The sequence below is a fragment of the Salvia splendens genome, chromosome 15, assembly GCF_004379255.2.
Source record: "Salvia splendens isolate huo1 chromosome 15, SspV2, whole genome shotgun sequence".
Lineage (NCBI taxonomy): Eukaryota > Viridiplantae > Streptophyta > Magnoliopsida > Lamiales > Lamiaceae > Salvia > Salvia splendens.
In genome coordinates this window covers 33,356,790-33,377,449 of record NC_056046.1, presented here as the reverse complement: position 1 = coordinate 33,377,449, position 20,660 = coordinate 33,356,790, and the positions used below count along the sequence as shown (strand labels likewise).

Sequence of the window (20,660 nt, the reverse complement as noted above, 5' to 3'; positions counted from 1 at the left end):
ATAGACCACAGGGAATTCATGTTATTGGAAAAAAATAATAAATTCATGGGCTGACTAATAAACATAAATTTCCTAGCCTATTTGTCCATACTATATTTTTTCGTAAGTAATATTTAGTTATCCAAAATTGTCAAAGTATTAGATGCAAGTGGTACCATGATAAAGATTCGAATCGATTAGATATATATGCATCACATCAATGAGGAGTAATGACAAATTAATCCGACCTAACTTCACATTCCTCCACCTACCCAACTAATTTTCCTAACACTGAATTTAGAGTAAAACAAAGTAAATAAATTAGTAGTATAATTCTTATAATCTCAACACAAATATAGGGAATAATTAAATTGAATTTAGTGTTTATGGTATTAAATGATCATTTGAAGGACATGAAAAATGAAGTTAGGTATATCAGTTATTTTTTACTTTTCACCAGTCCAAAAACCGCATGCGACACGCGGCTGAGCAGAGCCGCTTCCAGCTCCTTCCCCAGCGGCGCCGCCCCTGGCATAACCATCCTGATCGAGCTTAGGTCGAAGTTATCCACCAGCGGAATTATTAGTAACATAGATGTTTCATATTTTTATTAGTGTGATGGTTGAATTTGTCGCAGAATTATTTCACCTATGAAACATAAATCAATTATGTCTTCAACTTGTCTTTTCAAGTGATGTTTCAAAACTAATAAAGATGATTTTTATATTTCTACGGCCAAGGGCTATATTAGTAAATTCTATGTAATTTAAGATTGAAATAGTGTTGCACATATTATTATCACTGAATTTTTCATGATAATAAAACAGTCATTTTCAGCCATAATTCCACGGGCCATTTCCCATTAAACGAGTCACACAGAAAATTTAACCAACAAATCAAACACTATATTGGGCCATTAAATGCTCTATGAATGCCCCTATTTACCAATTCAATCACACCCTTATTTTAATAAATAATAACCCTCTCAATCTCAACTCCTCTTTGTAGTGCATAGACATCACATCCAACGCAACCGAAAATCGAAGATGTACGGAACAATGTCCGATGAGATGACGGTTGATGTACCCACAACCGAAGCGTGGAAGCTCTACGGAACTCTACAGCTCCCCAAAGTGGCGGAGGAAGCCAACTCCGACTTTATCAGCCGGGTCGACGTCGTCCAAGGGGACGGCGGCGCCGGAACCATTTTCGAGGTTGTTTTCCGTCCAGGTACCACCCACATTCAGTTCAATCAACTTCCGCTAGATTTATGTAATTATCCTAATTAATTTAATTGATTAATTAAGTAGAGATGGGAGGGGGGATGTAGTCGTTCAAGGAGAAATTCATGGTGGTGGATAACGAGAAGCGTGTGAAGGAGGCAGAGGTTGTGGAAGGTGGATTTCTGGATCTAGGGTTTACGTTATAGCGTATGAGATTCAATGTGATAGAGATGGAGGAAAACGAGAAGCAGTGTATAACTCGATCTACGATCGAGTACGAGCTCAAAGAAGAAGCTGCAGCGAATGTTGAAATCGCTTCCATTAAACCATTCACTGGTCTCATGCTACTCTGTGCTAAGTATTTGCTCCGCAACAATGACAATTGATCAACTATAGCCGCAACAATTACAATTGATCAACTATTAACTTGGTACTGCGTGTTTTACTTTCATGTTTGCTAAAATAAATTTCTATCCTCCTACTATATATCTCTGTATTTCATTTTATCTTTTTCCATGCTTTTAATAACAACAATCAATATGAATCTACATATTTTATCAACTCATAACTATGAAATCTTGAAAAAGCTGCCACAAGAAAATCCTACTCCCTACGTTAGCTATTAAAAGTCACACTTTATCCGCCACGAATTTTTAAAAAGTTAATAGAAAGTGAATTGAAAATATTAACGAAATGGGAGTCATACTCTTTGATACGCTTGGTTTTTGCTTTATTTTAGGGCCTTTATTTGGTCCATTTTGAGTATCAATGTTGCATTACATGTCCAATAATTACATATTTTTTCAATTTTGGTATTTTGACGTGTTTTGTGAGAAATGTGCAAATTTGAGCCTAAAAAGATAGCTAAAACTCGAAGATGAAAATCTGGAGCATTCGACCCGCCCAGCGGATTGCTGGCGGCCAACGATTGTTGAACAAATAGCAGTCCGCTTCGAAAAAGTTGTGCTGAAAAGACTAGTTCAAAACATAATTGTAACACCCCAAATCAGGGTTTAGTTGGAAAATTCATTTCTACACAAATTTGTCAATTTAGGCTGAAATTTTTATAATTTGTGCACAACACTGAATGTTATTTTATATAGAATTGGGGTTACACAAGTATCACGTCAGTAAGATTGAGCAAGAAAATAGAATTAAATCGGAAATTATACAGCGTATACAATAGAAGGGAGAAATGGTCATTTTGCATAAATGATGCTATGTATATTTTTATCTCCAAAACTCTTCGAGAGGCACGATTTTTTTAGGTTTGTAATTTTTTTTTACTACAATCAAGACAATTATACATGGAATCATCTAGAAAGAATATGAATGATCAAAATAGTGTCATTTGTCATTTACTATTCATAATTAATTAAATAATGTGGCTCTTGCTATAAAATCAAATATAGCTACTAGCCTACTATTCACCCCACTTTGGAGAATCAACCGATTAGTAATCAAAGGAGGAAGAAGAAGTTGCAATCTATGAAAGTTTCACTTAATTTGTGTTGACGCTTTGAACCACTCGAACCAACGTATGGTTATCAAGGTAGGGCTCTCTTTTATTTGAAACTTATGATAGGTTATGAGGTAAAAATTTTCTTACCTCGTTGGTTGTCAAATAAGGTGTGTGTTACGTTTTGAGTTTATCTATCAATCCTTGTCCGTAGACGTCGGAAACATAAGTTTTTCCATTGAACTAAATTGAGTTGAACCTATGTATGATTTTGGGTATGAACTGACTATCTTAGTGCATTAATCCAAGAATCTTAATTGGTCAAATTATTGTTGAAAATGAATAATATATCTTATTTAGTGACTAAAATAAATTTATTAGAATTTATAATGGTCATTTGATATATTTTGGAAAATTGATTGCAATATTGAAGTGAAAGATGTTTTTTTGAGTAAGGAATTGAATATGGTAATGACTAATAACTAAGTGTGATTATATGAGTGGATTAACCATAGAAATGAGACTAGAATTGATGATTGAAGCATATTCTAACGATTGCAAATAATTGAGATTAAAGAAATTTAGTTGATAAGGTTAATAAGTTTTATTTATAAGATTTGGTAAAAGAAATATGATTTAGAATGACTATCGATGTTAAACTAAATTTGAGGATTTCTAGGTAAGATTAGTAATTACGGAGTATAAAGTAACTAGTGGAAATAACTTAGAATTTGATTAAGGGAATAAAAGACATGAAACAAACATGGAATGGACAGATAAAATGAGTAGTATATGGAATGCATTTAATTGATCTTGAAATTTATCTATGATTATTAATATTTTTAAATTAGTATTAAGTTGACGAACTTAAAACTGTGAATAGTAATAGAATATTTGGTGATTTTTTTTATTGGAGGATTTAATTAGGAGTAATTACTGCAATCTATATATATATATACCTATATATAATGGGGTGTGCTAGGGTCCTTACAGCATCTTAGTGTAAAACACAGCACAAATCACAACCCTTGGATCATTAGATTGGATGATTGTGATTAGTTACATTATCATACTAAAAATATACATTATTAGCCGAGGTACATTAGACTAGAAATTTACATTATTAGACTAAAACTATACATTTTTAAACAAAATGCTACATTATTAGCCGAGGTACATTATTAGGCTAAAAATCTGCATTATTGGATGAGACGTGACATTAATCTAACCGTTAGATCACAAAACCAATGGATTGCATGTGTTTTGTGTTTCACTTATTGTAACATCCCAAACTTTTGTGACCCTTTTATTATGTATTTGGAATTTTGGGAATTTCTGAAACGTTTGCTTCTATGTGATTTAAGTGGCCTTACGTGGAATGAATTATCGTGTTATTGTGATTGAGGAGCTTGAGTTTTATACTGTGCCAATGAAGGGAAAAAAATTAATAAGATCATGCATTTATTTCTTTCTCGAGTCAATTCTTTGATATTTCCGGTCACTCCTAATTGTTGAAATAGTACTTCTTTTGTGGATTTAATTAGTTGTTTTGGGACTTTAATCCAAATTAAATCCAAACTAACGACCCCTAAATTGTACTACATGAAATTCGAACTCCATTCTATTTTCCTTGGGAGTTTCGAAAATCTCCAATAGGAGATTGGATTATTTTTCCTTTGATTTAATTGGTGCTTTATTGACTTCCATCCTTTGAATTTAATCCAATTAAATCATGTGATAATTTATTTCTTCACCCAAAATAAATAGAGAGTTGGGATTATTGCCTTGGCTATTTGAGCCTAATTTTTCGGCCCCCTCCAATAAATCTTGGAGAATAATTTAATTGTTTCCTAATTGTGGAATCCTTTTTGTTCAAATTAAATTCCTATGTCAAATTAATTGGGGATGCGAATATTTTTCTTCTATTGTTCTTCCATGTCACACGCCCCATACTATTATTTTTCTTGTGGGAATTTAATTAATTATTGCCTTTTTTTTATGGGAGCCTTTTTCCCATAAAGAAATTACCAAATTTAAATCCTATTCTATTTAATTGGGGATTTAAATAATTTCCTTGTGCAATTACCCTATAATTTTCGGCCCCTCCTATTAGTTCCTACTTGGAGATTTAATTTATTTGTTCCCTCATATTCATTATTTTATTTCCTAAGTTATGAATATATTCTCCAAGAAAATACCAAACAAATTCCTTGTTGTGAACATGGAATTTTCGAAAATTCCTTATTATTTTCCAGCCATGATTTTCGAAAATTGGCTCTTCCTAATTGTGGGATTTTTATTCTTTGGCCCATATATTTAGTTCCCCCACAATTTATTTATTTAATTCATGGATTTTAACCTAAACTATAAATATTAAAAGCTAAAACCCTAGCCCCCATTCCCTCAAAAAAAAAAAAAAATCGCCCACTCTCTCTTCTCTCCTCTCCCTCACGGTTTCTCTCCTCTCCCACTCTCCCATCTCCAAAAATCCTCCATCCACCATTGTTCTTGCAACCATTGAAGTTACCTTCAAGAATCTCCGACGAATCGCCTTGTTCTTCGCTTCTACCGATTGGTTTTTGTCAAGGGAAGGTATATTTGCTCACTCTTTCTTCTACTTCTCTTTTGAACCATGTTTTGAGTCCTACATGCATGTAGAGAGTGTAGGTTTGATAGATCGCAAGTTTTAACGGGAGGGAATTGTGTGTTCGTATGAACTTGGTTGATTTTTGCTTTGTTGATTGAAATCATGTGGGTTTGGATCGAAATATTTGTGAATAATATGAGTTTGTATGCAAATATGTGTTTTAGGAATGTGTAAGCATGATGATGTGTTTTCGAGCATGAAGAATCGGTGTTTTCGTTGTGGAGATTTAAAAACCCTATTTTCGAATCTGAACCAGAATTCTGTGATGCTCGACCAGTGACTTATGATCTGTAGTCGACCCATCAAACGAACGAATTTTGCTACGAAATTTTTACTGAGTAAACTTCAAGATGTTTTCTGTGTCTCGTGTTAATTTCAGCCTGTTTTATCGAAAAATGAATTTTTAATAAATTTTTGAAGTCGACTACGCAAATCTGCCAGAAACGTGAGTTCTCGCCATGAATGTTTCGTTTTCTGTTTGACTGACCAAATGAACTCCGATTGATGTAATTCTTGAACTATATGAAAATTTGAAGTGTTTTCTGTCTTTTGTCAAATTTTCAGCCTTTTTGGGCGTCGTATGAATTTATGGTGAATTTTTCAAATGAACTGCGCAATACTGTCAGAAATTGTATGTTCTGACCAGAGAGTTCAATATGTGATATGACTGACTAAATGACGTGATTTCGATATGAAAATTTTCATGGATGAACTTGAATGTGTCCTCTGTATCGTGACCAAAATTTAGCATGTTTTGAGGTCGGGTGAATTTAAAGTGATTTTTACAAAACGGTCGCGCATTTCTGCCAGTTTTCTGCCTTGATTAAATGACACTTAGTTTCAAGTTTAAAAGTGTTATATGATGCATGTATGTGCAAGGGACGTGTTTAAATGTTGAAATCACTTGCGATAAGTTGAAATGTGTTACGTATGTTTTATACCCTTGTGATGTATGTTGGGTTTTGGGATTGAGGAGAACGATGAGAGAGAATCGATAGGACATGCATAGTGATATGTTGTTGTGTGAGACTGACTTGTGTTGTCGTTGGCAAGGGTATTGTGTTTTCGTGAACTCGAGGATCGCTAAGTTGGGTTGTGATTTTTCTAAGAGAACGAGGTGGGCTTTCTTTCAAACCTCTTTACTTTTCTGAAAATATTATGTGGAGATATAAGGGTGGTTTAACTGTTATGTCATGCCATGGACTGTTTTGTTATGAGATTGTGTGTCTGATGCCTAGTTCGTATGAGTTTACTCCGTTAGGCTATATGGCTGTATATGTGAAACGAATTCGGGTCCGAGTAGGGCCGTAAACCCTATCGGGCTGTGTACACTGGTGGGATCGTGAGCCGTCCTTGCAAGTCGGCCGGTCTCGTGGGCGAATAGTGTGGCCACACTTTCGTCGCACTGTAATTGTGATTGTTGGATTGATGTGAAAAGTGGGGAGATTATTTGACTGGCCAGTCTATGAAACTTTTTGTGTTCTCGTGATATTTTTCTTTACTGCGTATAAAACTCGAGATCACTGGTATGGATGACATAACTTGATAAATATTTTTGGCATGAGCCCATTGAGTACAACAAGTACTCAGCCCTGCAATTTCTTTTTAAAATTTTGCAGGTTGAGCGGGATGTTGCGGTGGATGTTGAGCTGGCTAGAGAACTTAGGATACGTTGTGTCGTCATACATAGGCGTGATCCTTGACTCTCCTTGAACCCTTTTATCCGCTGCTATGTTTTAATTTATGTCTTAAGATCTTAAGCTTTTCGTTTTGGTGTTGGAACATGTATGGTGGTGTTAGGTTTTAAACGTGCATCTACGTTGTCTTTTGAAAATGGTTTTCTCTGAGATTTAAGTTTAATGCGTGTTTTACTTAAACTTTTAATTGATGTATTTTTTAAGTCTAACTTTTCCGTTGTCCTTTTTTTTTTAAAGTATTCTTTTATCTTATGTCCTTTCAAAAAAATAATAACGTTAAAATCTTTAAACTAAGTTGTTTTCCTTTCTTCAAAATTAATTAAGTTTTTTTTTTAAATTGAAATCCATGCATGTCGGTCACGATCGCCGCGTTTGTGGTACCCCTTGTATGGGCGGTCGTGACAGAGTGGTATCAGAGCTTTGTTCTTTCGCTCTGGTCCGAGAGTCTTCCTTCACTTTAAGTCTAAATTAGTGAACCCTTATTGACTAGAAGTGTCACGAAGGCTCAACATCCACGCATCACGCTCAACCAAGGAAAATGAGGTATGGTTTAAGTTGTTGATGAAATATGAGAATGATGTATAAGATTGATGATATGATGAGGATGATTGGGCAAAAGAAGACATGAGCAAGATTGGTATGATGACCTAAGTATGTGTTATGTGTGTGTAAGTGATATGACAAAAGCATGTGAGCATAGGATGATGGATTGTTTTACATGAAGGATTAAGGTTGATGAGTTGTTTTGAGCATGTTGAAATTTTTTGAAAAAAAAAAAAAATATCTTTGATTTAAATGAAAATATGTTACTTCTTTCTTTTGAGAAAATTAATTGAGCAATGGAAAATGTTGTGTTTATGAATTGTTAAAAAAAAAAAAAAAATTGAGTTTCGACAAAAAATTTTTTTTACTTCGTTTGGAAAATTGAGCTGTGGAAGTATGATGTTATGTATGTTATGAGGTGCGAGGTATGATGTGTTATTCTATGGAATGATTTATACGTATGATGAAAGTTGATGCGAAATCACGATTTAGTTTGAGTCAAAACTCTTACTTTAAAAGTGAGATATGGAAAATTTTTTTTAGGAAAGTGTGAAAGTGTAAAGAAATTTTGTTTCAAAAGTTTTGAATATAATGTGAAGTTCGAAAGTGTTTTGCTATGGGATGTGAAAATGTGGTGTGTTTATCTTGAGGTATGAATGACGTAAATTGAAGTAGATGATGATCTATGAAATGATGAATTGTGTTGTGAACTTAGAGTACCTAAAATATAAGCCTAGTTGACCGCGCGAATCGTAGTTCTAAGTTGAAAACTTAACAATTGCTTTTCCGAGCAATGAAACGTACGAGAATACGAGAGTTTAGGCAAACGCTTAAGTCAAGGTGCGAGACAAGAAGAACCGATGCTAAGAGATATTTTCATGCAACGACGAGCGATCATACTCGCGATTTAAATTAGTATAGTGTAATCTTGCATAAGTGGCAACATGATGGAGATGATCTTCATACCCTTGTAAGGAGCACGAGAATGATAACAATGTCCAACGAGGATAGTCTTTATGACATGCAAAGGATTTTATGAAGATATGGATTTTATGAAAGATGAATAAGGAGGTGCGACTCTAATAGCTGGAACAAACTATTCTAATCAACAGTTCTTACTTGGGTTATAAAAAGTTATCTTTCAGGACCTTTCAAATAGCCGTGAGCCATTGTCTATTTAACAGCTTGTTTCATTCACCCCTTGCAAGTGATGCATATTGTTTCTTTTCCTCCATTGAGTCATAACTCACTTTCAGTTCTTGGAAAGTGGTGTTGTCTTCATAACTTTGGACACTTGGATTGATTGTAGTCTTCTTTGACCTATTATTTATACGGACCATACTTTGACTCTGTGAGCCTTTGCTATTGAGCTTCATTCCTAATGCTGCTTGCAGTTATGTCCTTCAATATAATCAGGTTTCGCAGACATGTTTTCTATGGGCTATTCTTCTTTGAGCTTTCGTTCAGTTTTTCATTTTGTCACCATGTCGGTGTCAAGTTCTTTCTTACATAGTGAAATTCTTTTTGGTTCAGTTCCACTATGTGTATCCTTTCAATATTAGAACACTTCTTTCTACAACGCGAAGTTAAGGCCTACATTTTATACCTTGCCTTGAAAAACTTAATCCACTTGATTGTTTTCGAAAGCCCCTTTGACTTTGGTTGCCTTTCACAAACTTATGAACCCATTGATGTGATTCTACCATTCCATATTATGATTTTCGTTGAACCATGATCAGTACCATTTTGTGACAATTGCCTACATTTCTCAATACTCATGCAACTGATCATTCTCTTTCTCAACCCTATAAGTCATTATCCATTGATGTGTGGACCTTTCAAATTCGGTCGAACAACAGAATTATCTTGTTTGGTATCCTACCATGAGAATTGAACTCCAATTCGATTCCATCATATATTCATATCTTATGTTCCTTCAAGCCCCGTGGGGATGACTATAACCAATTGTTACAGTTCGAAATCGGTTCATATCCAAGCTAAGAATGTTTGAGTATATTTTTTGACTTCGTGATTCATATTCTGATTAAGAAACTTTCAGCAGTGTTGCTACACTTTTGAAATCTTTTGATATCCAAGTTAAGACTGTTTGATAAAATTTTGAGTTCTTGATACACATTCTGAGTTCTTGATGCGACATTTCATGGAGAGGTAAATTTCTTTTCGAGCACCCAGCAAAGAGCCGACTATCTCGTATGGAATTTCCATGAACAGACGAACCTCAGTAATATCTGTCTTGCAAGCAACCACGATGATAAGAAAAGAGCGTCCGGCGTATCTGGTATACTTGAATGGGGAAGAAAAGAAAGAATTGAGGGTGGAAGACGTGGCAGTGGTGCGAGATTTTCCCGAGGTGTTCCCCGAAGCTTTACCAGGACCGCCACCCGACAGACAGGTGGAGTTCACCATTGATCTAGAACCAGGATCAGCGCCAGTATCAAAGGCGCCATACCGAATGGCCCCTAAGGAGTTGGCCGAGTTGAAGGTCCAGTTGCAGGAACTGTTGGACTTGGGTTTCATTCGACCCAGTGTGTCACCATGGGGAGCGCCAGTTCTGTTCGTTAAGAAGAAGGACGGAACAATGAGAATGTGCATCGACTATCGTGAGCTTAACAAGATGACTTTGAAGAACAAGTACCCCCTGCCAAGGATTGATGACTTGTTTGATCAACTTCGAGGAGCGGGCGTGTTCTCGAAAATGGATTTGAGATCAGGGTATCATCAACTAAAGGTCCGACGAGAGGATGTGCCTAAGACTGCTTTTCGCACTCGTTATGGCCATTATGAGTTCGTCGTGATGCCGTTTGGTCTGACCAACGCCCCAGCTGTTTTCATGGACTTGATGAACCGAGTTTTCCACGAGTATCTTGACAAGTTTGTGTTAGTCTTCATCGACGACGTGTTGGTGTACTCGAAGAACGAGGAGGAGCATGGACAGCACCTACGAACAGTGTTGGAAACATTGCAAAGGGAGAAACTTTATGCCAAGTTTAGTAAGTGTGAGTTTTGGTTAACTCGAGTGAACTTTCTTGGTCATATTGTGACGGCAAATGGGATTCAAGTAGACCCAGCAAAGGTCGAGGCCGTACAGAATTGGAAATCGCCGAAGACGCCAAGTGAAATCCGCAGTTTCTTGGGATTGGCGGGATATTATCGACGATTCATCGAGGGATTCTCTAAGATTGCGAGACCGATGACGCAACTACTTAAGAAGGGAATCAAAGTGGTTTGGACGCCAGAGTGTGAGGCGAGTTTCCAACTGTTGAAAGAGAAGTTGACTACAGCACCAGTCCTAGCGGTACCAAAACCCGACAAAGACTTCGCCATCTATACGGACGCGTCGAAAGTAGGACTAGGATGTGTGTTAATGCAAGATGGGAAGGTGATAGCATATGCTTCCCGACAGTTGAGACCGAATGAGTTGAATTTTTCCGACGCATGTTTTGGAGTTAGCAGCAGTGGTGCATGCACTGAAAATGTGGAGACATCATCTCTACGGAGTGAGATGCGAAATCTACACCGATCACAAGAGTCTCAAGTACTTCTTCGAGCAGAAGGAGCTAAACATGCGACAACGACGTTGGTTAGAGGTCGTGAAGGACTATGATTGTGGTATTAATTACCATCCGGGCAAGGCGAACGTGGTCGCCGATGCTTTAAGTAGGAAGAACCAACCTCAACTGGCTTATTTCCTAACGCAAGAGGAAGCGTTGATTCACGAGTTCGACAAGATGAGTTTGGAGATGGTAAAAGCGCCCGAGACAGTAGGTGCAAGGTTGGCGTCGCTAGTGATCGAGCCAGATTTGAGAACCAAGCTCATGGAAGCCCAGCGACGTGATGGAAAGTTGGAGGAATTACGTGCGAAGGTGAGAGCCGAGAAGCTTGATCATTACCGTGAGGAGGCGGATAATGCCCTGACGTATGATGGACGATTGTGTGTGCCAAGCGATGAGGTGCTAAAAGAGGAGATTTTGAGTGAAGCGCACGACACGCCTTACACCGCACACCCCGGAAGCACGAAGATGTATCTGGATTTGAAGCAACGGTTTTGGTGGAATGGAATGAAAGGGGACGTAGCATCATATGTGGAACGATGTCTAGCATGCCAACAAGTGAAGGCCTTACACCAACGGCCATATGGGAAGTTACAACCGCTCGAAATTCCCGAATGGAAGTGGGAGCATCTAGCTATGGTTTTCGTGACGGGTTTGCCAAAGTCACAGAAGGGCAACACTGCGATCTGGGTGATCATTGATCGACTTACAAAAAGCGCGCACTTTTTACCGATTAAGATTACTTATGGCGCGGACAAACTAGCAAAGCTCTACGTGGACGAGATTGTGCGATTGCACGGAGTGCCAAAGACTATTGTATCCGACCGCGATACGAAGTTCACATCAAAGTTTTGGATGAGTATGCAACGCGAATTGGGCACACAACTGAACTTCAGCACTGCATATCACCCGCAATCGGATGGGCAGTCCGAGAGAACGATTCAAACACTTGAAGATATGTTGCGAGCAGTTGTCTTAGATCGAGGGGAAAGTTGGGAAACGGTTCTACCATTGGTTGAATTCGCCTACAACAACAGTTATCAAGCGACGATCGATATGGCTCCGTATGAAGCCTTGTACGGCAGGAAGTGTCAATCCCCACTTTACTGGGATGAAGTTGGAGAGAGAAAGATGTTAGGACCCGACGCTATAAAGGAGATGACCGAAATTGTGCATCAAATCCGTGCAAGGATCAAGGAAGCTCAAGATAGGCAGAAATCGTATGCTGACGTGCGTCGAACAGAGATCAAGTTCGACGTTGGTGACAAAGTGTTCTTGAAAGTGTCCCCGACGAGAGGAGTTGTGAGATTTGGGGTGAAAGGCAAGCTGAAACCGCGTTTTGTGGGACCGTACGAGATCATCGACGAAGTAGGTCCTGTAGCGTATCGTTTGGCGTTACCTCCCAGCTTTGGGAACGTGCACAACGTGTTCCACGTGTCGCAGTTGCGCAAGTATGTGTTCGACCCCAAACATGTGATTCACCAAGAGGAAGTGATCCTAACCCCCGACATGAGCTACGAAGAGAGACCCGAAGCAATCCTAGATCGGAAGGTACAAGAGCTACGAAACAAGACGATAGCGTCCGTGAAGGTGTTGTGGAAGCACCATGGTCCCGAGGAAGCTACGTGGGAGTTAGAAGATAAGATGAAAGAAAAGTTTCCCGAGCTGTTTGTGAGAGACGTTTAAATTTCGGGACGAAATTTCTGTTTAGAGGGGAAGGATGTAACATCCCAAACTTTTGTGACCCTTTTATTATGTATTTGGAATTTTGGGAATTTCTGAAACGTTTGCTTCTATGTGATTTAAGTGGCCTTACGTGGAATGAATTATCGTGTTATTGTGATTGAGGAGCTTGAGTTTTATACTGTGCCAATGAAGGGAAAAAAATTAATAAGATCATGCATTTATTTCTTTCTCGAGTCAATTCTTTGATATTTCCGGTCACTCCTAATTGTTGAAATAGTACTTCTTTTGTGGATTTAATTAGTTGTTTTGGGACTTTAATCCAAATTAAATCCAAACTAACGACCCCTAAATTGTACTACATGAAATTCGAACTCCATTCTATTTTCCTTGGGAGTTTCGAAAATCTCCAATAGGAGATTGGATTATTTTTCCTTTGATTTAATTGGTGCTTTATTGACTTCCATCCTTTGAATTTAATCCAATTAAATCATGTGATAATTTATTTCTTCACCCAAAATAAATAGAGAGTTGGGATTATTGCCTTGGCTATTTGAGCCTAATTTTTCGGCCCCCTCCAATAAATCTTGGAGAATAATTTAATTGTTTCCTAATTGTGGAATCCTTTTTGTTCAAATTAAATTCCTATGTCAAATTAATTGGGGATGCGAATATTTTTCTTCTATTGTTCTTCCATGTCACACGCCCCATACTATTATTTTTCTTGTGGGAATTTAATTAATTATTGCCTTTTTTTTTATGGGAGCCTTTTTCCCATAAAGAAATTACCAAATTTAAATCCTATTCTATTTAATTGGGGATTTAAATAATTTCTTTGTGCAATTACCCTATAATTTTCGGCCCCTCCTATTATTTCCTACTTGGAGATTTAATTTATTTGTTCCCTCATATTCATTATTTTATTTCCTAAGTTATGAATATATTCTCCAAGAAAATACCAAACAAATTCCTTGTTGTGAACATGGAATTTTCGAAAATTCCTTATTATTTTCCAGCCATGATTTTCGAAAATTGGCTCTTCCTAATTGTGGGATTTTTATTCTTTGGCCCATATATTTAGTTCCCCCACAATTTATTTATTTAATTCATGGATTTTAACCTAAACTATAAATATTAAAAGCTAAAACCCTAGCCCCCATTCCCTCAAAAAAAAAAAAATCGCCCACTCTCTCTTCTCTCCTCTCCCTCACGGTTTCTCTCCTCTCCCACTCTCCCATCTCCAAAAATCCTCCATCCACTATTGTTCTTGCAACCATTGAAGTTACCTTCAAGAATCTCCGACGAATCGCCTTGTTCTTCGCTTCTACCGATTGGTTTTTGTCAAGGGAAGGTATATTTGCTCACTCTTTCTTCTCCTTCTCTTTTGAACCATGTTTTGAGTCCTACATGCATGTAGAGAGTGTAGGTTTGATAGATCGCAAGTTTTAACGGGAGGGAATTGTGTGTTCGTATGAACTTGGTTGATTTTTGCTTTGTTGATTGAAATCATGTGGGTTTGGATCGAAATATTTGTGAATAATATGAGTTTGTATGCAAATATGTGTTTTAGGAATGTGTAAGCATGATGATGTGTTTTCGAGCATGAAGAATCGGTGTTTTCGTTGTGGAGATTTAAAAACCCTATTTTCGAATCTGAACCAGAATTCTGTGATGCTCGACCAGTGACTTATGATCTGTAGTCGACCCATCAAACGAACGAATTTTGCTACGAAATTTTTACTGAGTAAACGTCAAGATGTTTTCTGTGTCTCGTGTTAATTTCAGCCTGTTTTATCGAAAAATGAATTTTTAATAAATTTTTGAAGTTGACTACGCAAATCTGCCAGAAACGTGAGTTCTCGCCATGAATGTTTCGTTTTCTGTTTGACTGACCAAATGAACTCCGATTGATGTAATTCTTGAACTATATGAAAATTTGAAGTGTCTTCTGTCTTTTGTCAAATTTTCAGCCTTTTTGGGCGTCGTATGAATTTATGGTGAATTTTTCAAATGAACTGCGCAATACTGTCAGAAATTGTATGTTCTAACCAGAGAGTTCAATATGTGATATGACTGACTAAATGACGTGATTTCGATATGAAAATTTTCATGGATGAACTTGAATGTGTCCTCTGTATCGTGACCAAAATTTAGCATGTTTTGAGGTCGGGTGAATTTAAAGTGATTTTTACAAAACGGTCGCGCATTTCTGCCAGTTTTCTGCCTTGATTAAATGACACTTAGTTTCAAGTTTAAAAGTGTTATATGATGAATGTATGTGCAAGGGACGTGTTTAAATGTTGAAATCACTTGCGATAAGTTGAAATGTGTTACGTATGTTTTATACCCTTGTGATGTATGTTGGGTTTTGGGATTGAGGAGAACGATGAGAGAGAATCGATAGGACATGCATAGTGATATGTTGTTGTGTGAGACTGACTTGTGTTGTCGTTGGCAAGGGTATTGTGTTTTCGTGAACTCGAGGATCGCTAAGTTGGGTTGTGATTTTTCTAAGAGAACGAGGTGGGCTTTCTTTCAAACCTCTTTACTTTTCTGAAAATATTATGTGGAGATATAAGGGTGGTTTAACTGTTATGTCATGCCATGGACTGTTTTGTTATGAGATTGTGTGTCTGATGCCTAGTTCGTATGAGTTTACTCCGTTAGGCTATATGGCTGTATATGTGAAACGAATTCGGGTCCGAGTAGGGCCGTAAACCCTATCGGGCTGTGTACACTGGTGGGATCGAGAGCCGTCCTTGCAAGTCGGCCGGTCTCGTGGGCGAATAGTGTGGCCACACTTTCGTCGCACTGTGATTGTGATTGTTGGATTGATGTGAAAAGTGGGGAGATTATTTGACTGGCCAGTCTATGAAACTTTTTGTGTTCTCGTGATATTTTTCTTTACTGCGTATAAAACTCGAGATCACTGGTATGGATGACATAACTTGATAAATATTTTTGGCATGAGCCCATTGAGTACAACAAGTACTCAGCCCTGCAATTTCTTTTTAAAATTTTGCAGGTTGAGCGGGATGTTGCGGTGGATGTTGAGCTGGCTAGAGAACTTAGGATACGTTGTGTCGTCATACATAGGCGTGATCCTTGACTCTCCTTGAACCCTTTTATCCGCTGCTATGTTTTAATTTATGTCTTAAGATCTTAAGCTTTTCGTTTTGGTGTTGGAACATGTATGGTGGTGTTAGGTTTTAAACGTGCATCTACGTTGTCTTTTGAAAATGGTTTTCTCTGAGATTTAAGTTTAATGCGTGTTTTACTTAAACTTTTAATTGATGTATTTTTTAAGTCTAACTTTTTCGTTGTCCTTTTTTTTTTAAAAGTATTCTTTTATCTTATGTCCTTTCAAAAAAATAATAACGTTAAAATCTTTAAACTAAGTTGTTTTCCTTTCTTCAAAATTAATTAAGTTTTTTTTTTTTAAATTGAAATCCATGCATGTCGGTCACGATCGCCGCGTTTGTGGTACCCCTTGTATGGGCGGTCGTGACACTTATACTTAGCGTTTGGATATGAATACATCCCTATAATATATACATATATATATATATATATATATATATATATATATATATATATATATATATATATATATATATATATATAGGGTTTTGATCTATGCAAAACCATATTTAAATACAGAAACACAGAATAATATCATGTGTAGGGCATTTTTAGGTCATGGTTAGTGTATTTTTAGGTCATACTAACCAAGTATGACCTAAAATGATCTTAACATGACATTAAACTCAAATCTTATAATATGACCTAAAAATGCTTAATTATGACCTTCCGTGTTTTTGATTAATTATTGACCATTAGATCATCTAATCCTAGGGCTAAGATTTGGGCTGCATTTCTGGATTTAAACACATACTTATTTTTAATATCTCCCTATATATATATATGTAAATGTAAATACAAAATATGGGGTGTTACAACAATTGATCTATGTCAGTAGGTGAAATAATTCTGCGACACGTTCTACCATCACACTAATAAAAATGTGAAACATTTATGTCAATAATAATTCCATTGGTGGATAACTTCGACCTGAGCTCGATTAGGATGGTTCTGTCAAGGGCGATGCAGCTGGGGAACGAGTTGGAAGTCGCAGACGGTTTTGGACAGGTGAAAAGTGAAAAATAACTTATATTCCTTACTTTATTTTTCATGTCCTTTAAATGATCATTTAATATCGGAAACACTAAATTCAATTTAATTAGTCCCTATATTTGTTTAGAGATTATAAGAATTATACTGCTAATTGATTTACTTTATTTTACTCTAAATTCAGTGTTAGGAAAATTAGTTGGGTAGGTGGAGGAATGTGAAGTTAAGTCGGATTAACTTGTCATTACTCCCTATTGATGTATTACATATATAACTAATCGATTTGAATCCTTATTATGGTACCACTTGCATCTAATACTTTGTCAATTTTGATTTATAATATAACTAAATGCACGGTTCCTAGAGAGAGATATTGCACCGAATTTTCAACCAATTCAACATTTATTTATTGAACAATAGAATGGCATACTTAATTTGATTTCATTTTATTTAACCCTTTTTTTATAGTGATGCTCCCGTCTTTGTCGGGTAATTTCAATAAATTGTTTAATTAATTATAGAATGACTGCCAATCTCTGCAGTTGCTACCACGTAACATGCATGTTAAAAATTTGTACACGAAGTTATGTACTTAGCCATGTATGATAATAATAATATTATCATAATTTATATACTTTTTTATTCTAGGTGGGTTAGATAGACCACTAGGATTCAAAGATATTAGACAAAAATAATAAATTCATGGGCCGACTAATAAACATAAACTTCCTAGCCCGTTTGTCCATTATTCTAGGTGGGTTAGATAGACCGTAGGGAATTCATGTTATTGGAAAAAAATAATAAATTCATGAGCTAACTAATAAACATAAATTTCCTAGCCTGTTTGTCCATACTATATTTTTTCGTAAGTAATATTTAGTTATATTATAATTCAAAATTGGTAAAGTATTAGATGCAAGTGGTACCATGATAAAGATTCAAATCGATTAGATATATATGCATGACATCAATGAGGAGTAATGACAAATTAATCCGACCTAACTTCACATTCCTCCACCTACCCAACTAATTTTCCTAACACTGAATTTAGAGTAAAACAAAGTAAATCAATTAGTAGTATAATTCTTATAATATCAACACAAATATAGGGAGTAATTAAATTGAATTTAGTGTTTCTGGTATTAAATGATCATGTGAAGGACATGAAAAATGAAGTTAGGTATATCAGTTATTTTTCACTTTTCACCTGTCCAAAAACCGCATGCGGCACGCGGCTGAGCAGAGCCGCTTCCAGCTCCTTCCCCAGCGGCACCGCCCCTGGCATAATCATCCTGATCGAGCTTAGTTTGAAGTTATCCACCAGCAGAATTATTAGTGACATAGATGATTCATATTTTTATTAGTGTGATGGTTGAATTTGTCGCAGAATTATTTCACCTATGAAACATAAATCAATTATGTCTTCAACTAGTCTTTTCAAGTGATGTTTCGAAATTAATAAAGATGATTTTTATATTTCTACGGCCGAGGGCTATATTAGTAAATTCTATGTAATTTAAGATTGAAATAGTGTTGCACATATTATTATCACTGAATTTTTCATGATAATAAAACAGTCATTTTCAGCCATAATCAACGGGCCATTTTCCAATAAACGAGTCACACAGAAAATTTAACCAACAAATCAAACACTATATTGGGCCGTTAAATGCTCTATGAATGCCCCTTATTACCAATTCAACCACACCCTTATTTTATAAATAATAACCCTCTCAATCTCAACTCCTTTTTGTAGTGCATAGACATCACATCCTCCGCAACCGGAAATCGAAGATGTACGGAACAATGTCCGCTGAGATGACGGTTGATGTACCGGCAACTGAAGCGTGGAAGGTCTACGGCACTCGACAGCTCCCGGAAGTGGCGGAGGAAGCCAACTCCGACTTTATAAGCCGGGTCGACGTCGTCCAAGGGGACGGCGGCGCCGGAACTATTCTCGAGGTCGTTTTCCGTCCAGGTACCACCCACATTCAGTTCAATCAACTTCCACTAGATTTATTTAATTATCCTAACTAATTTAATAGATTAATTGAGCAGGGATGGGTGCGGGAATGAATTCGTTCAAGGAGAAATTCATAGTGGTGGATAACGAGAAGCGTGTGAAGGAGGCAGAGGTTGTGGAAAGTGGATTTCTGGATCTAGGGTTCAAGCTGTATCGTATGAGATTTAATGTGATAGAGGTGGAGGGAAACGAGAAGCAGTGTATAACTCGATCTACGATCGAGTACGAGCTCAAAGAGGAAGCTGCAGCGAATGTTGAAATCGCTTCCATTAAACCATTCACTGGCCTCATGCTACTCTGTGCTAAGTATTTTCTCCGCAACAATGACAATTGATCAACTATAGCTGCAACAATGACAATTGATCTAATATTAACTTGGGAATGCGTGTTTTACTTTCATGTTTACTAAAATAAATTCCTCCTACTATATATCTTTGTATTTCATTTTCTCTCTTTTTCCATGCTTTTAATAACAACAATCAATATGAATCTACATATTGTATCAACTCGTAACTATGAAATCTTGAAAAAGCCGCCACAAGAAAATCCTACTCCCTCCGTTAGCTAATAAAAGTCATACTTTATCCGCCACGAATTTTAAAAAATGTTAATGGAAAGTGAATTGAAAAAAATAATGAAATGGAAGTTATACTCTTTGATACGCTCGGATTTAGCACTATTTTTGGCCTTTATTTGGTCCATTTTGAGTATTGCATGTCCAATAATTGCATATTTTATCTATTTTGGTATTTTGACGTGTTTTGTGAGAAATGTTCAAATTTGAGCCTAAAAAGATAAATAAAAGTAGAAGATGAAAATGTGGAGCATTCAACCTGCCCAGCGGACCGCTGGCGGCCAATGATTGCTTAACAAATAGCGGTCCTCTTCAAGAAAGTTGTGCTGAAAATACTAGTTCAACACATAATTGTAACACCCAAAATCAGGGTTTAGTTGGAAAATTCCTTTCTACACACATTTGTCAATTTAGGGTGAAATTCTTATAATTTGTGCACAACACTGAATATTATTTTATATAGAATTGGGGTAACACAAGTATCACGTCAGTAAGATTGAGCAAGAAAATAGAATTAAATTGGAAATTTATAGCGTATACAATAGAAGGGAGAAATGGTCATTTTGCATAAAAGATGCTATATATATTTTTTTATATCCAAAAATCTTCGAGAGGCACGATTTTTTTAGGTTTGGAATTTTTTTTTTACTGCAGTCAAGACAATTATACATTGAATCATCTAGAAAGAATATGAATGATCGAAATAGTGATTTTTGTCATTCACTATTCATAATTAATTAAATAATGTGGCTCTTGCTATAAAATCAAATATAGCTACTAGCCTACTATTCACCCCACTTTGGAGAATCAACCGATTAGTCATCAAAGGAGGAAGAAGAAGAAGTTGCCATCTATGAAAGTTTCACTTAATTTGTGTTGACACTTTGAACCAGTCGAACCAACGTAGGATTATCATGGTAGGGCTCTCATTTATCCTATTTTTCTTATATTTGAAACTTATGATAGGTTATGAGGTAAAACTTTTCTGACCTCGTTGGTTGTCAAATAAGGTTTGTGTTACGTTTTGAGTTTATCAATCAATTCTTATCCGTAGACGTCGAAAACATAAGTTTTTCCATTGAACTAAATTGAGTTGTATGAACTGACTATCTTAGGGCATTAATCCATG

The 20,660-nt window shown here is 36.5% G+C and overlaps 1 protein-coding gene and 1 long non-coding RNA gene across 2 annotated transcripts; both read left to right on the top strand.

Moving 5' to 3' along the window:
- Positions 1 to 939: 939 nt before the first annotated feature.
- LOC121766500 lies at positions 940 to 1,706 on the top strand. The gene is made up of 2 exons (XR_006043008.1): positions 940 to 1,209; positions 1,290 to 1,706. It is a non-coding gene; the product is annotated as an uncharacterized LOC121766500 (long non-coding RNA).
- Positions 1,707 to 18,059: 16,353 nt separating this feature from the next.
- LOC121766467 (norbelladine synthase-like) lies at positions 18,060 to 19,368 on the top strand. Its single transcript, XM_042162749.1, has 2 exons — positions 18,060 to 18,912; positions 18,993 to 19,368. Exons 1-2 carry the CDS (start codon positions 18,729 to 18,731, stop codon positions 19,289 to 19,291), a joined length of 483 nt encoding a protein of 160 aa, XP_042018683.1. The 5' UTR covers positions 18,060 to 18,728; the 3' UTR covers positions 19,292 to 19,368.
- Positions 19,369 to 20,660: the final 1,292 nt, after the last annotated feature.

Bases quoted from the DNA above. Each gene is read 5' to 3' on its own strand.
- LOC121766467 (XM_042162749.1), top strand. From the start codon at position 18,729: ATGTACGGAACAATGTCCGCTGAGATGACGGTTGATGTACCGGCAACT. The intron at 18,913-18,992 runs GTACCACCCACA...TTAATTGAGCAG, and splicing joins CGAGGTCGTTTTCCGTCCAG to GGATGGGTGCGGGAATGAAT.